Raw genomic sequence first — 17,665 nt, 5'->3', positions numbered from 1 at the left:
AGAACAGCCACTTGGTAACGTCACAACTATTTTCTAGGGGTTTACGAACTCAAACGTCGTGTACTTTATCGGTACAGTTTAATGTAGCCAGCTCTGGGACTAAAAGGCTTAAATACATCGATAAAGTAGTATCAACATTTTAGAAAAATAGCCTCCTTTGTGAGGAATTTACGTATTTCGGAGATTCAAAGTCACGCATAGAATCCCCAAACAATCTACAATCGAGTTATAATTTATTTTCATAAGTTGATCACATTTTTCGATCGTATCGTACTTTTATGATCCACTGCAGCTTTGCCAGATCATGAGATAAACATTGAAAACAAACCCAAAAAGTGTCGAATACGAATACTGTTTGCCATCTTATTTTTCAATTAATATACATATAAATGTTTTACTCTCAAATTAATAATTTTTTTTAAGACAACTATATGAAAATTAGTACTGTTTCATGTGTTTCATGATAATCAGTTCAAATGTTATTCATAATAGAGTCTAAAAGATTTTTTGGAACGTTCCTAATAATATGGTGAGTAGGTTATATCGGTAACTATATAATATATACGACGGGGAATCACATAATTATCTCAAAAGCAGTTACTTCAAAATATGCAAAATTTTGTTTACATTTCACATTTGGGATGTTGCCATATTCACCTAAATCTAGTTTTCAAGTAAAATTCTATTTAGTTATAACGCCATTTCTTAAAAACTATAAGAAATAAACTGATTCTAAGATTCTGAAATATTATACTGAACCGACGAGGAAAAAAATTTTCAAACAACATTTTAGTCGCTAGATGAATGAAATTGTGACACAACTTATTATTGTACGTAATAGCTTAAGTTTTTTCATGTAGATTATTGATTAAATTTTCATTTATTAAGTTTCATATGTTCCTTTAGATATATTCCATATTGCAGCTTGAAAAAATGCATTATGAAACAATTTGAAGGACTCTTTCATGAAGAATTCCTTGTGAAAGAGTCCTTGGGCCAACATATTTCGGAATCACTATTGCATAGAGTACTGTTATACATTTTATAACATAAACTTGTTTTAAAAAGCTATTCTATTGAGAAATAATGATAAAAGCGATTTATTCTTACTAAATTCGTAAAATTGATATTTTGCGCTCAAAATATAAGATTGCTATGAATCAAATGTAATTGCTAGTGAAATCGTTCCAAGAACTATCAATAATTATCCATCAATTATATACACTGAATGTTTAGAAAAGCTACTTATTCATAGAAAATGTGGAAAAACAAAAAAGCTCATTTCGAAGGTTATAAAAAGTTTTAAAAATTTCAAATCACGGCTATATTCATGAATAGAAAATGTATGAAACTAGAGTATTTTCTTTTGAAAACATTGTATGGGTTCATATCGTGTATTTTGAAGAAGCGATTTTGAAGGCCGGTCGTGGAATACTACGTCAATATCCGATTTTGTTTCTAGCAAATAGGTTTACGTAATGTTAAGTAAATAACAAAAATAATAATAATTATTGATTATTTTAATCTTATCTATTTAACAAAATTCGATGGTTCGAACTGATTTCTTTCCAATATTGACAGACTCGTTAAAGATGGCAAACCTGCTGGTATTAACAATATACATCAATGTGATTTCAAGGTAAATATATATAATTTAAATCTTGTATTTTTTTTCCTTTGGCTAAATTTGATTATATTAGGAAATAATCCGTAATAATTCGTTATTTTTCTTACAATATTTTTGTCTATTGAACAAATAAACGGAAATTTGTGAAAAAATATTTTTTTTTTATTAGGAAATATCATCTGAATATTTTTTGCCGTTTTTAGGCGGTTTTAATAAGATATGGAAAATCCTATTTAAAAATTTTGAAATCAATAAAATAAATATTCATTTAATCCAAACGGAAAGGTTTTTATCAAATTTCTGACTAATTTTTAAATATTTATCATGCGTTTCGACAAAGCAGACATTTTTTTAAAACTTCGCGAATCACATAATTTTCTACATTATTTATCAAAAATTAAAATCAGTGATTCCCAAAGTGGTCTATGTGGACTCGAAAGAGACTCTACGTAAATTTCCATCTTTAGATTTTATTTTCAAATGTTTTTGGCGAATTTTGAGAATATATATCAGCGTGGGATTTACTGAAACAAATAATACTATGCTATAACGATATTTAATACAATGGACTGAATCTTTAATAAAAATCGTTATATGATAATACTTAAATGTCTAAAAATTGAGCCACACTAAAAATTTCAATGGATTTTTGATCGAATTAAGAAATATTTTATTTCTTGTATATTATAAATTTGAATAACATTAATATTTAATTGGTAATTTATTATTCAGCTACGCACAAATTCATTTGATAAGAATTTTGAGAACATGCAGCAGACTGGGTGTTAACGATTGCACAGAATTTACAAAATTCTGAGTTTTAATTATATACATAAATGTGAGTCTCAATTTTATTCATCTTATAGAGTTTATATCTTCGAAAAACATGGGCTAAGGAAATAATCTCATGGAAAAGACCGTTCCTTATATTATAGACACCTCATTAACTTTGTCGCAACAATTAAAAAATGTGTGTCTCGCAAGCTTAGATCATAATAAGCTAGATTCTTGCAATCTTAAAAATATCAAATCCCATTTCGAAATTGCTCTATAAATAACTATCAATTCCTTTGTTGTTTGTTTTCCTCTTGAATTTTACTTCGACATCTTAAAAAAATAAGATATATATAACATCACATAGTAGATAAAAGATTCATTAATTCAATAAAATGACGAAGATAATGATATAGTATACAAAAGTATACGTAGTGCGGTCCCCAAGGTTTTTTTTAAAATATCATAGAAAGAATTATGATTATTTTTCATTATATTTATTTTTCCTTCATTTCTAAAAAATTTTCAGAATTAAACTTCTATGCAACTATAAAAATATGATGCATGTAGATCGGGGTTGTATGGTGGGTGTTCAATCTCAATCACATTCGTATACAGTAGCCTTAAAAAACAAACACACGCCTCGGCTTTTTACGATAACTTTTTGACTCTAAGTGCCTTAGTAAGAGTAATAAATGGTTGTAATAATGAAGTCAATCAAAAAGAAATCCTCGCATTTCCAAAATATTGCAGCCAAAGCTTTTTTAGTGCTTTTCTTGACCTTTGATTCATTTGGCATGGAATCTCCAATTTTTGTCGTTATTAAATCAATGTGAGATCCTTAGAATAATTGTTTTGGAAATATTTCTTTTGTTTTTAGACGCCGGTCGCTTAGAACAAATATTTCCATTAATTTAATGATTTCTGGAGTAGCCACTGTCACACAGGGGTCATCTTCTAATTATTCGCGTCTCTAACGGAAAATTTGTTAATTGTTGAAAATGATGGACATCAATGAGAAACTCTATTCGAGACAATTTTCGTAAACAACTTGACTAAGGACTCGTTCGAGCTCTACTAGAGTAAAATGGATCGAAGCAACAAGTTGAAACTATGTGTGAAGATTGTTTTTTGCAAACGCACTCCATTCACTACTTGAATACTTCAAACTATTCTTTATTGGTATCAAAATAAAAAAATACTATCGATAATATTGAAAAAATATGAATAAAATGATTGGTGATATGATTATCAGATGATTATCTTTCGTTGTTGAAAAATGAAAAAACGAAATTCATTTGAAGGGGCGTTGATTCAATACATGAAATTATATTGCAGGGTCTGTTTTGGTGAAATAAATACCCAAAAATTTCCTGACGGATTTTCATTCGGAGCAGCAACGGCTGCGTATCAAATCGAAGGGGCTTGGAATACATCAGGGAAGGGCGAAAGTATATGGGATCATTTCGTCCACACGAATTCCTCCAGAATCGTTGACGGATCAAACGCTGACATCGCTTGTGATTCGTTTCATAAATATAAAGAAGATATTGCTCTGGCCGCGGATATGGGTTTGACCCATTACAGGTTTTCGGTTTCTTGGACAAGGTAAGGATGTCAATGTTGACGTATGAGTATCTGAAAAACAACTTATTTTCAGAATTTTACCCAATGGGTACAACAATATCAAAAATATCGATGGTATCATGTATTATCAAAATGTTGTTAAAGAAATCGAAAAACGCAACATGACTCCAATGGTAACAATCTACCATTGGGATTTACCGGAAACCATTCAAGACATCGGTGGATGGGTGAACCCCAAAATTGTTGATTACTTTCGAGATTACGCGGAAATAGTATTCGAAAGTCTGCCAACTGTGAAACTCTGGATAACCATCAACGAACCGAAACAAGTAAGAAAACTTAATAATACATAGCCTTTGATAAAATTGTCGGAGCATTTAAATTATCACGGAACATGAGAAACAATTTTTTTTTAATATAATTGTAGGTTTGTCAAGGTGGGTACGGTAAAGGTAGTATGGCACCTGGATACACGGAAAGTGGTGTATCTGATTATCTTTGTTCCTATCATGTCATTAAAGCACATGCCGCAGCTTACAATTTGTATCAAGAAAAATTCAAAAATCTAGGAGGTAAACATTTATGATACAAATTACACGTTATTGGATTAATTTCATAATTATTCATTATAGGAAAAATTACAATGGCGATTGATGGTGTTTGGAGTATACCTTATTCCGATGAAGAAGAACACAAAGAAGCGGCATCGAGAAAACTTGCTTTTGAGGTAAGTTTTTTGTCGATTTCGTTTGTGTCTAGAATTATCAATACCTAGATCAACCTTTTGATATGTTTCTTAACTTATTAATAAATGTTTTTAGTTTGGTTTATATGCCCACCCGATATTCTTTGGAGATTGGCCTGAAGTAGTGAAACAAAGAGTGGCGGAAAGAAGCTCAAACGAATCCTTCACGAACTCACGTTTACCAGCTTTTACCGAAGACGATATAAGCCAGATTAATGGAACTGCGGATTACGTAGCATTCAATTTTTACGATACAAAACTAATTAAAAACGTTGAGGAGGCAGATTTCGATAGCGTTTCCTACGATAACGATTTGAGAACAAGCGCTGAAAACGATCCAAAATGGAAAACATCTGTTGATGGAACCACTTCGGTGAGTTGTTTCCTCATTAACAAGCAATGGCACCCCAAATCATAACTTACGACACGTACATGCCTCTTAACAAAAAATTGAAGGTTACGATGTGTACTTTAGATCTTTACGTTCTCTCGACCAAATCTATCAGGTCCTCCTAAGTAGAACTGAGTCCTAGCTCGCGGAGTTAATGAAACCTGATAGATCTATTGTGTCCTTTGAGAACTGTCCTTAAAACTAGTAGCTTTTTTATTTCTAAACTATTTATTCACTTTTATATTCATGCAATTTTATGCTCAACGTTTTGCTCCATTTTAAACAGCTTTTAGAGGTGCTTACGACTCACTCTTTTCCACCCGTTTCCAAGTTTATCTATCTTGTAACTCTGTCAAAGTTAAGTGGTTCAACTAGTCATACATTTAGTGAAATACTCAACTGCTGCTGGCTCTAATACCTAAATAGTCGCAGAACTGTAACGATCGACATTCCCATCAACTGTGAATAACTAAGTGTTTTCCACAGTCCAAAGGACGCAGTGCAGCCGATATCCACCACAGGATGAGTGCAGTGAACGGTCAACACTGTGTGATTGACAAAGCTGTCAAACAACGGTGTATGAAATGTGCCGAAAGTCAAAGCGAAGGTGGTCGGTGATCCCTGTATAAAATTATCACCATTCCTAATATTTCTAGCACGGAATAATAATGAGGAAGCAGATTATTGTATCGGGAAATGAAGATGTACCATCGAATATTCAAAGCAAAGGCGTATATATTGTTAATTTTATGGCACAAGAAACAAAAATAACAAAGGAGCTTTACTGTTAGATCCTACGTCACTTCGCCTTCGGAGAGCGATACAAAACAAATGAAGAGGTATGCTGTCATCTGGCGTGGTTCTGATTATGATTAAACTGCCACATAATGTGATAAAAGAACTTCTTCAAAAATTTAACCGCCCATATATAGAGCTGATCTAGCACTTAGTGTCTATCATCTCGAGAATTGAAGGCGTGGCTCCCAACGAAAAGCCTCGGCTTACTACGGGTCTTCTATTTCGACAAATGCCTCAACATTCATGGTGACTTTTGATGGAAAATTCATTTTAACTTAATATGTCTCTATTTATGGTGTATCGAGGAAAATAGCCTTCGTTTAAGACATTTTTGCTCCATTTTTCTTCTATATCCGTATCGTCTGCATTCAATAATTGTTGTTTTCCTTATAATTTTATTGTACGACACGTTTTACATAAATATTACCTTTTAGATTTATCCAAACGGTTTATGTGAATATTTAAATTGGATTAAAAATAACTACAACAATCCAGATATTTATATTACAGAAAATGGTGTAGCCGACGATGGCAGTACTTTAGACGATAAAGAAAGAATAAATTATTTAACTGTAAGTACTAATCTAATAAAAATTTTTGAATTTATTGTACCGTTTACATAAAATATTGTTAGCGAGAACGTTTTTGTCCAAAAAATTCTCAATTTTCTCGCAAAAAATAATAGCTAAAGCCTCCATATACAATCTTCTTTCTCTTATTGTTCCTCAAGCAGTCTAGAACACTTAAAAACACTCGACAATATCCAATAGGTTGAGGAGGAGTCTGTGGTAACAACGATGATTTACATATTGAACACATTCCACCAACACTAGCAATGTCCTGGCATAGTCAGGTGATAGAATTAGCTTAGGTAGTAGCTTCACAAAAACTTTTTGAGATTAAAAAGATTTCTAATTCTCTACAAGGGTCCAGATGCGTCCATTTTTGGATTATTCTCACACATTTGGAGCTCGGCGCTAAGCATACTCTGAAGATGCTCGACTCAATGCAGAAGATAATATAGAAGAAAGGTCGCCGAGCAGACTTTGTTTTACCGATACTACCAGCCCAGATGCTCTTCCGAGCTGTAATTTATCGGGATTTTTTTTTGGAGAAGTGCAAGCCTGTGGAATCAACTACCAAGGCACGTCTATCTTGAACACTACAACCAGAAGTTCAAGTGTTAGGATTAACCCTCTTGTGGTTACTTTTAACTTAAAAAAAATCATACTTTTGGTATCTGACGAAAGTCATCAAATTGTGAGTGATAGTATAAGGTAGTAGATAGTGGGGCAAAAAAAATAACATAACCAAATGAACAACATATCTCGCTAAATTGTAGACATAAAATTTTTTTGTAGGATTACTTAACAGCCGTACTGGACGCCATTTATAAATATGAAGTAAAGGTCAAGGCGTACACCATGTGGAGTCTTTTAGATAACTTTGAATGGAGGAAAGGATACAGGTAGAAATTTTTTTAAGGGATATCAAATTTCGCCTAACCTCAATTTATTGTTTTTCAGTGTTCACATGGGATTTTTTTCGGTCGATTTCGAGGATCCTGAAAGAAAGAGAACGCCCAAAAAGTCTGTCAAATTCTTCCGAGAATTAATAGAAAAGGGAAGAATCCCATACATACCACATACTATCCCTGAACCTAGCTCAACCACTCCAAGCTCTACAACTGAACATCATAACAGTGGTAGCCAACATTTTATAGACGCCTTTTTTATAATTGTACCTGTAATATTTTATTTTTCTATTTAGTTACAAACACCTGAAGTTCAACATTTGTTTTGTCATTTTTATCAAATAAATTTGTTTTCATTTCTGAGGGTTTTTTTCAATTCCCAATCTGCCCAAAAATAATAACCAATTAAACTTTCTGAGTAATCAACATCACTGCCAAATGAATTTATATCTAGTGTACGATTAATTGTTCAAATGCAATAAGTTAAAAAGAACGCATCGTTGTGGATTTTTCACAAATTGTAATATAGGTTATTTGGAAAAACGTGATATGAATTTTGATCGCTAAATATATTAGAAAACTATTATTATTCCACTAAAAATACCACAAATGATTCGAATAAAGAAAGTTTGTTATTAATATTATTAATGCAGTCGACTGTGACACAATAAAAAAACCAAACACAATTCTTCATAATAACAAAACAATTATTAATAAACATAACCTTATCAACACTATTAATATTATAAGTGTTGCGAATTTAACTGATTCGTCTTGAGAATAAGGACTATAAATTAGCAATAAAACTGTTGTATAGTAAACATATTATGAAGATAAATCTTGCCCATTGATTGACATTATGCAAAACTCTCCCCATTGCATCATAGTTGCCACTAATTATAAATAATAAAACACTGCATAGGAAAAGGTTTGAAATTTCCATTTACTCTTGTAGGTACCTCATTCTTCATTGAATCAGTAGAGTCTGTATACGAAAGTTTGGACACGAGCCTTAACGACCATGTGCATGAGATACTATGTTGTCTTCATATATGTAATACTCCTATATGGACAGTTGGCATCGGAAAAAAGTCCCTACGTTCGGTGCCGACAAAATTAATTGTCTCTCTCGCTCGAGAAAGACAATCTATACTGCGCATGCTTGAGAATGCGCGGAGCCAAACTGGAACCTCGAAAGATATAGAAAGAGTTATCATTATGTCTTCCTTAGTCGAATCAGCTTCCACTTATAGAAACTAGCCATATAGAAATATTACATATATGAAAGTATTGCATATATGGTTATCATTTTCCATTCAATCCCTTTAAGAATTTATTGGCACGCGGCGTCTGTCTCTCCTGTCAAGGGGTTTCACGAAAGTAAACAAAACTGACTACACTTGCATTTGTTTGCCTTGTATTTTACTCAAAAAATGTCATTTGACTCGTCTTCTTTTATAACCTCATTATTTATATTTATAAATAATGGTTACTTTATTAAATTTCAATAATTTAAATATGTCTCAATTGTTCGATTATTTGAACAGACCACTGTTTCGCGCGCTTTTGTTATTAGAGCCGCCATTAATTTCTTAGGTTGATGGCAACCAATCGCGTGAACGACCGCTCGTGTCCGAACTTGACTATACAAGGATCTTATTGAATCATTTAACCCTTTTTTTAATATTACTGTGTTTGCTTGATGAAGGAAAAAAAAACAGGTATCAATATTGATACTTTAGGCATTAAGGCCATAAAAAAATTAGATACACCTATGCATGAAATAATGCGAAACATTGATTGTTTTTATTATCGCAAAACGACATTTTACACTTTTTACAGAATCAAGAGGTAAGTTTCCTACAATTATTAAATTTACACTTATTTCTAGAATCCATAATTATTTTTTCATGACCAATACAATCGCAACGCACGTCAGTAGAGGGTAGTACTAGTGTCCGGGGTCTTTTAAAAAGTACTGTGGCATCTTGTCGACTGTTGGTACTGGGTCTTCCCCTTTTTTTTTCGAGTGACTTTGACATCTACATAAAGTATCGGCAAGCTCATTTCTAAAATCTGCTAACTTCATAATATTATTCTGAAGTTTTCCTTTCACCGTGTTTACCTTTTTGTATACTACTTAAGCATTGATGGTAGTCATGTCTAACAAGTGGTAGAAGAGCCTCGTTGTCCACTTTCTCGACTTCATGCGGATGCGATATCGACCAAAGAAGCTATCAATCAAATCAACACCGCCCATGTATGCGTTATATTCTTTTATGACCCGAGGACATGATACTTGAACATTGGCCTTTAGTTTTTTTCGTAGCGGGTTATAGTATCCGCTGATTCAGCGCCAACATACGTGGAAACTAATAGTACTTGTTTGTTATCTTTCCAACTTGTGGCCGACAATTCTTGGCCTTCGTGAGAGGCCACATTTTCGTGATATGTTCCTCTGGATATATTACGGTCTATGTCCTTAGCTCCTGAGTAAATCTCCAAACTGTAGGCATACCCAGACAGAGAGCATAAAATGTATATGCTATCAATCTCTTCTGGACGCATTTTTGATAAATTTCTATGATAAAATAAAAATAAAAGTAATCCAACACCAAGCCATGCAGAAAAATAATGATACGAAAGTTCAAAAAGTTTTTATAGCTAAAGAATTAGTAGGTAGGTTTTATGTAGTGCGGAATGCCTGAAATATCAAAATTGATACTCACAAAAAATACACTAGTTTCTTCAAGTAAAACATGCACTCGCAAAAAATAATTATATCTTAGCGAAAACATTATATTCACTTACCTTAAAAGTATTTATATTCTTCAGAAAAAGAAAATATATCAAATTTATATTCAACAAAACTTTTAGTAAAATGTGTACTTGTTCACTTTGCCGCGCAAGTAATATGTCATAGATAAGATAAAACAATAATGACATTTGATTTTTTTTTAATTTTGTTGGAAAGAATATTATACAACAGAAAAATATGTACAGCCAACCTATAAAAAAACTAATAGTAATGTGAACATTCTGTTTAAAAGATTGGTTTCAAAATTGAAACTATAGGTTATTAAAGGTTAATTCAATTTGTAGACATGTAAAACTAATGAAACCAAAGACAGGTTAAATTATAACACCCAATTACACAAAACAATAACTAAAAAGTATTTATTCAATAAATAAATAAAATATTATTTGTACTTAAAATGAACATTATAAATGAAATATATATCTATATATGAGAAGTAAAGAAAGTAAAAATTCCTTCTAAAATATAAATAGGGAATCGCTAACTATTAATAACAATCACATCATCAGAATCAGGGGTCCCCACAGTATCATCTAACTGTGGATTTGACGAGCCTGATTCTTTAATTTCGCATTCCTCCACTATTGGTCTATTAAAGTATCCATCAACAATTTTCTTTTTATCAGAATCTGATAAAGTATATAAATCATTGTGAATACTGGGTAAAATCTATGAAAAAAAAATTGTAATTTAGTATTGAATTATTGGGAGTACAGTTTTTTACCGATTTTATAAAGCGGTTTTTCAAACTCATCCACGTTCGAGTTCCATGAAAAGCTTGGGAATCTTCAAGTTGTTTCCAAAATAATACTCCTTTTAAGTGATAAAACGATCCAGTCGAAACAATATATGTCAGTATCTTATTGTCTTCTTGTATGGTATATGACCGTTTATACCCTGACATATTTTTAAAAATAAAGATATTGGTAGATACAAATAGCAAAACTTAAACTATGCATCTATAAAACTTGTATACCCCCATTCAAATATCAACAGAAACCCGGTAACTTTTAAGGTTAGATTTGACAGTTTGTTATTTATATAATCCATATACTCTACAGAGTGATACGTTCGTTTAGAATTAGTCAATTCTCAATAAAAAATATTTAGAGTGTAGTTCTTTTTTATCAAATTTACTCTATTATGTAATAAGATTTCATTTAATTTCAAATAAAAATTATTTAAGGCTTTCAAAAGTTTATTTACCGATAGAGAAAGTTTTGATAGCTACATGTCACATATGATATACAGTATGTGACAGCGACAGTGATAAAAAAAGAAGAACAGCTGGTTAAAGACGAAATTATTTATTATTATTTGTTTCTAAAATACTCATATTTTTATAATTTCAAGTTATAGATACATATTTTTTAAAATGGATACCGATAAAAATTGGAATAGACCGTGGAATACGGATGAGATTATTGCAAATGCCGAAAACTGGTCACTAGCTGGAGATGTGGCCCTATTGAATACAATTAAACAATTTGCAAATGTAAGGATACAAGATTCGAACATATTTTTTCGTAAAACATTCTTTATTTTTAGAATTTGCTTACAAAAACAGATAATTTGAATAAAAATGTAAATGATCTTTTAAAGGATTTAAATGAAGTAGGTTTACAACTAGATTTGTCTCAAAATGAATTTCAGAGTTTAAAAAATACTCAGTTTATAGAAAGTAGGGTCTATGATGACGACGAAACCTTGGACAGTAATGGAAATGAAAAAGTAATGCCAATAAAAGTAATAAAAAAAAATTAACCCAACATTAATTTGAATTAGGTTCTAGAACAAAATGCAAAACAACCAGAAGAAGAAACACATTTTGATGTTAATTTGACATTAGAAGTTGAATTGCTTGATAAATATTTTGAAACTGTGGAAATATCAATTAGTGACAGTGAAGACGAATCAGAAAAAAGGTAATTGATATTCAAATGTTTTTACTAATGAGAAAAGTTTCTTTTTTTTAGTTTTGTACTGAAACCAATAGACGTGTATACAGATAGACCCTTACCTCCTTTAATTGGTTCAAAAGAATGGTACACCAATTGGTATTTAGAAGATGAATTTAATGATACAGATTCTCAAAAATCTGAAGAAGTTTATAGTGATTCCGATAGTGATAACAACTTACCTAAAGATTTAACGGTGAAAATAATTTCATTTCATATAATTTATGGTATATATAACTCTTAATTTTTTGTAGTTTACTTCTGAAACTAGCTCTGAAATAGATTTTTCACATAGTACCAATGAAAATAAACATGTAACTAATGCTAATATAAAAAATATTGTCAAAATTCCTGAATCAACTGCTTCAACTGAGGGAAGTGAAAGCTCAAGTTCTTTACAGACAAAGGTAAGAGTACAAGGTGTTATATACTGCTGAAAATACTTAATATTCTGTTCTATGAACTAGCGCATAAGTTGCACTTGTTCATTTCATGTAGATCATAAAAAAATATATTATTTAATTTCAGGTTCCCATTTCAAATAAAATTTTTGCTGAGCAATTGACAGCTAAGTTGGATAATGTAATAAGTAAAGAAGAAAAGATTTCTGAAGAAATAAATTCAAAACCTATTCAACCAATTAAGAATAATACGTTTTTAGGTAATCTAATTTTTCAATGTATAAATCAGATTTTAGGTCTAATGTACAAGTTTGAATTATCATCTTATTGGATACTAACTCTCTCTCGGATAAAATGCAGAAATTTAGATTCAATTTTATATCTTCTGTATAAATTTAATTTACACAGATTGAACACTAGAGACCACAAATTTTGGTGAATCAGACTTAACTAATTAAACCCAATTGTGTATCTTCATAACTAGATATGGAAACTGTCCGTTCACTATTGTATCATACTAAACAGTCAAAAAATTTCTCAAAGAAAACATCTAATACTTTTTATTTAATCTAGTTGGGAGGATATTGGATAGTATCAACTTCAATTATTATTAGGAAGGATTCAATTCTAAAAACATAATGACAGGATAATTACAAAATACACTACCCAACATAACTGATATTTCTATCTGAAAGTTATTTCTCTTTTAAGATTTAATAATAACTAATCAAACATTGCATTTTGACTTCATGTATAGTAAATGTTCTATGATACGGGGAAAAATAAAAAAGACTATGTCAAGGCTGTGGGTGTGTTAAGGTTGTAAATCAAAATCAATTTTACTATTCCAACCGCTAAGACAACTGTTTTTATAATTTGCTTCATCAAGATTTTAGAGTGCCTGCAACTGGATTTCTTTCAAGCCTTAGCATTTTGAAGAGTATGACTACAGTTTGCTGGATATTGGAGATATTTGCTTTCCAAAAATCTTGACATAGTAGTTTAATACTCATCAGACATGAGGCACTAAATTAGCTGGGGTTTTTGTACATTTCTCTTTAATTTTCATAGAAGTATTATTAGATTTGTACATTGTTAAAATTAATAAAACTATTGTGTATGCAATTGTTCATTTTGAAATTTAATCAGGTTTATTTGCTGATGAACCTCCACCTTTAAGTGATTCTGAAAATAAAACTACAAAAGGTATTTTTTCTGGTGGTAAGAATCTTTTCGATGAAGATGATGATGAAGATACTTTGTTTAAAGATAGTGGGAAAAAAGGTGTTCTGACTCACAATACACCGAAAAGTGTAGATGATGTATTTGAAAATACATCGATAAATAATAATTTCTTTCCTCAATCATCACAGGTAAATACAATAACGCAGATTTCTTTTGTAAGTATTTTATTGTTATACTTTTTGTATTCAAGGTATCTAAAGGTCTCTTCGATAGTGATGACAGTGATGATGAAGTAATTTCTTCAAATCGAAATAAACAAAATACTTTTTTACAATACCAAAAATCTGTCGTGCCTTTAATTGAGGACGAACCGCCTGCATTAGATAGAGTAACGTCAACAAAAAAGGTAAAACTTCATTATAGTTAGAACACTTAGATTAATAGGTTTCATTAATGTTTTAGAAACCTGTAGGAGGTGTTTCTGTCTTTGGTAAAGAAAATATCAATGATTCTATTAAGAAAAGACAAAATAACAGTTCTGAAAACCAAGAAAATAAGACACTTGGAAAAGATGAAGTCGCTTCCCAGAAGATTTTGAATTTATTTCAAGATAATGATGAAGATATATTTACAAAAATAAACAGTAAAAAAACCAACTTGTTTGATGATGATTTGAACAAAGAAAATCGTAATAAATCTAGTTCAGAAACATTAGAAAAAAAAAAGAAAATTTTAAGTTTGTTTGATGATGATGATGAATCAGAAAAAGAAGATGATCTCTTTAATATACCCAAGAAAAACAAAGAAAAGAAATCTGATCTATTTGATGATGCATTATTTTCTACAGATCCTCCTATGATCAAAGATAATAATAAAACATCAAATATTAAAAATAGTCTTGATAAAGATGAAAAAATAGATATCGGTATTAACACAAACTTTGATAAATCAAGTGAAGAAATTGATAAAAAATCTGTACAGTTTATAGATAATTCTTCATTTAGTAAAGATAAACAGCTGAGTGTAAAATCTAAACTTGCAAGTTTATTTGATGATAATGAAGAAGATGACGAAGATGATATATTTGCCAATGTTACAAAGAAAATCGATTTCAATTTGTTTGAAGAACCTGAAAGTTCCGATGATCTGTTTAGCATTAAAAAAGAAATCAAGACTGATCAAGATATAATAAAAATAGCTCAAGTAGAAAACACTAAAGATTTTGTAAAGAATAAATTTGATAAAAGTAAGTCTGGCACAAATGAAGACACAAATAAATTTGCATATAATATAGATACTATTAAACAAGAAGATTATTCAAAATCGCAACGAATTGAAAAGGATGATAGTAAAAGTGGTTCTGTATTAGAAGAAAATAACATGTCATTATTTGATGATGACATGGATGAAGTTGGTTTGTTTGGCACTAATGAGAAATTCCATTCATTTAATGATGCAAAAAGAGGTTTGTATTTATATTTATCATGAATTATTATTCTTGATTAGTTACTTCTGAATTTGGTGCATTCATTTTTCACTCGCTTTTTAACAAGTGTCGATGAAATTTTGCAATCAATATTTAACCTATTTGAAATTTCCCACATTTTGATAATACATAAATCAAATGAGAAATTCACATAATTGATAAAAATAAATATTACTAATTGCAGAAGACACATCAAACAAACCTCCGATTGCCCAAAAACCACATTCAAATATAATAAAAGAAAGTGGAATTGTACAAAGTTCTATTTCAACCAAAATTTGTGAATCCGAATATGTTTCTGATCCATTTCTTAAAACTTCTACGTCTCCAACATCAAATGATATAATTTCCGGTTCTACATCAGAGAAGCTCTTTGTACAAGATTCTGTGCCGGTGGTGGCTTTGTTTGAATCGACTCCACCTCCAGATGATTACGAATGGGATAATAAATCTGATATTTTGTCAGATACCGAAGATTTCTTGGGGTATGGGCGGGATAAGAACGACATAATTATATCGAGTGTGTTTGATAATGAACCTCCTTCTTTAAATGAAGACGAATCGAGTGGAATCGTAAAAAACCCTATTAACATAAGGTATGTATATGTTTGGTTTATTTATATAAGAAAGTTTTCTATAAATATTAATATTACTTCGATAAATCCGTTTTTTTTTGAAGGATCGATACGGATGATTCATTGTTTGATCCTCAAGCTTCTTCATTGAGCAGATTATCTTCGGAAATACTCGAGGATAGTATTTTGATTACAAATCAATCACAATTTTCCATTATAGCAGAGGACTCTAAAATAACCATTGATGTAGTACCTAGTGAAACATTAGATGTTTCTTCCGAAGACGTGCAAAATATTAAAAATGAAAAAATAATAGAAAATGAAGAACTATTAGAAAACAAGGAAGTTGGTAACAAAAAAATTGCTAGTATCACAGAAATGCTAAGGAATCAGAATAATCAAAACCAGAAGAAAAATAACGAAAATAAATGTAAAAATTCAGTCAATATATATTTTCCTTATTTTTTTAATCAATTTATTTTTTAGCGTCTCCAGGAAAACTGAAGCAAAGTTTGAACATTAACGTCGAAGCCTTACTACCTGGTTATTCTCAACAAAAAATTGGTAGTTTATCAAAATCACAAAGTTGTTATGATAGTGGGAATGAAATTTCGAATGTTATCAATTTAAGTGAAAATGAAGACGAAAATAATAAATTGGAGCAAGAGACATCCATCGGATTTGACACAACAGATAGAGTAGAAATCTTGCCAAATATTACCAAGGTAATAAACAACTTAACCATAGCAAATTATTTTTGTGCTATAAGGCGTGTCAAAAAAATTCTGAAACGAATTGATAAATTGATTTTTTTAATTTTTCTTGGAGATTATGCAAAAATTTTTTACTTTCCTTCTGTTTGACTATTTTTAATCTGAGAATATTAGGGCTTTTACCTCTTTTATATATATTACATCATTTTGAGCACAAAACCCTTGATGATAAACTTATACTGTTAATATAAATAATCCATAAATATAAAAAATGTTTAAGGGGAGAGTGCGTATTCCTACTAAGAGGAGACCGCCGAGTAGAAGAGGAAGGCAAGAAGTTATATGTAAATCTACTTCTGGTGAATTGTCTCCAGATTCGGATGAATTGGAGGCTGTAATACAACAAGGTACTAGTAGGTTTTTAGAACATTTTGTGTTGCGTTATAACGTGTTGATATTTTAGTTTCAAATTCAACAGAAACAAACAAACAGATTGTTTCTATGAAAACTAACAATAATGAAAATATAAAAAGTAAATCGGATTCTCATAGCATTGATTCGCCTTTGGAGGAAATTAAAAATGAAACAATTAAACGAATTACAAAAAAAGATCTTTTCGGATCTGGTAGTGAATCTGATGACGATCTTTTTGGTACCCAAAAAAATAAGAAGGGAATTGGGAAGAAAGCTAATATGAATAAATCTTTGTTTGATGATAGTTCCAGTGAAGATGATTTATTTTTGGATAGAAAAACTGACAAATCAACAGGTAAGAATTGAATATATTCAGTGTATGTTCGTATTTATTAAAGATAAATTATTTTTCAGTAAAGACGCAAAAAGTTGAACCTACAATTAAGAAACTAGAAAATGTCGAAACTGAAGAAGATCCCTTATCGAATTTATTATAACTACAAAATCAAAAATTATTATGATTTTACATACTATTGTGATATATATAAAGTTTATTCCTAATAAAAAATAATTATTATTCATATATAAAAATATATTTTAATTATATTGTATAAAATAAAATAATATTCATTGTTTTTAAATTGGTTTTAATAAAGACCATCGAAACCTCCACCTATTTTTTTGTTCTCTGATATCGTTTCTACTTTCATATTTTGTTG

General features: G+C 30.5%; 3 protein-coding genes across 3 annotated transcripts; 2 read left to right on the top strand and 1 right to left on the bottom strand.

The window, feature by feature from the left end:
* Positions 1–1,522: 1,522 nt before the first annotated feature.
* LOC130452459 (myrosinase 1-like) lies at positions 1,523–7,759 on the top strand. The gene is made up of 9 exons (XM_056791751.1): positions 1,523–1,639; positions 3,740–4,009; positions 4,062–4,317; positions 4,416–4,560; positions 4,621–4,715; positions 4,810–5,106; positions 6,357–6,494; positions 7,284–7,390; positions 7,449–7,759. The coding sequence occupies exons 1-9, from the start codon at positions 1,548–1,550 to the stop codon at positions 7,690–7,692; spliced, it is 1,644 nt and encodes a 547-aa protein (XP_056647729.1). The 5' UTR covers positions 1,523–1,547; the 3' UTR covers positions 7,693–7,759.
* A 2,787-nt stretch (positions 7,760–10,546) lies between these two features.
* Positions 10,547–11,208, bottom strand: LOC130447240 (uncharacterized). Its single transcript, XM_056783952.1, has 2 exons — positions 10,939–11,208; positions 10,547–10,883 (listed from the first exon to the last, which is right to left on the bottom strand). Exons 1-2 carry the CDS (start codon positions 11,116–11,118, stop codon positions 10,695–10,697), a joined length of 369 nt encoding a protein of 122 aa, XP_056639930.1. The 5' UTR covers positions 11,119–11,208; the 3' UTR covers positions 10,547–10,694.
* Positions 11,209–11,463: 255 nt separating this feature from the next.
* LOC130447232 (WASH complex subunit 2) lies at positions 11,464–17,606 on the top strand. The gene is made up of 15 exons (XM_056783940.1): positions 11,464–11,709; positions 11,763–11,945; positions 12,000–12,139; positions 12,191–12,368; positions 12,427–12,579; positions 12,701–12,833; positions 13,723–13,946; positions 14,009–14,164; positions 14,221–15,223; positions 15,429–15,840; positions 15,924–16,249; positions 16,306–16,544; positions 16,813–16,939; positions 16,996–17,301; positions 17,361–17,606. Exons 1-15 carry the CDS (start codon positions 11,590–11,592, stop codon positions 17,441–17,443), a joined length of 3,783 nt encoding a protein of 1,260 aa, XP_056639918.1. The 5' UTR covers positions 11,464–11,589; the 3' UTR covers positions 17,444–17,606.
* Positions 17,607–17,665: the final 59 nt, after the last annotated feature.

Source organism: Diorhabda sublineata, chromosome 1 (genome assembly GCF_026230105.1).
Source record: "Diorhabda sublineata isolate icDioSubl1.1 chromosome 1, icDioSubl1.1, whole genome shotgun sequence".
In the NCBI taxonomy this organism is placed as follows: Eukaryota; Metazoa; Arthropoda; class Insecta; order Coleoptera; family Chrysomelidae; genus Diorhabda; species Diorhabda sublineata.
This window is presented reverse-complemented; position numbering and strand designations above follow the sequence as displayed.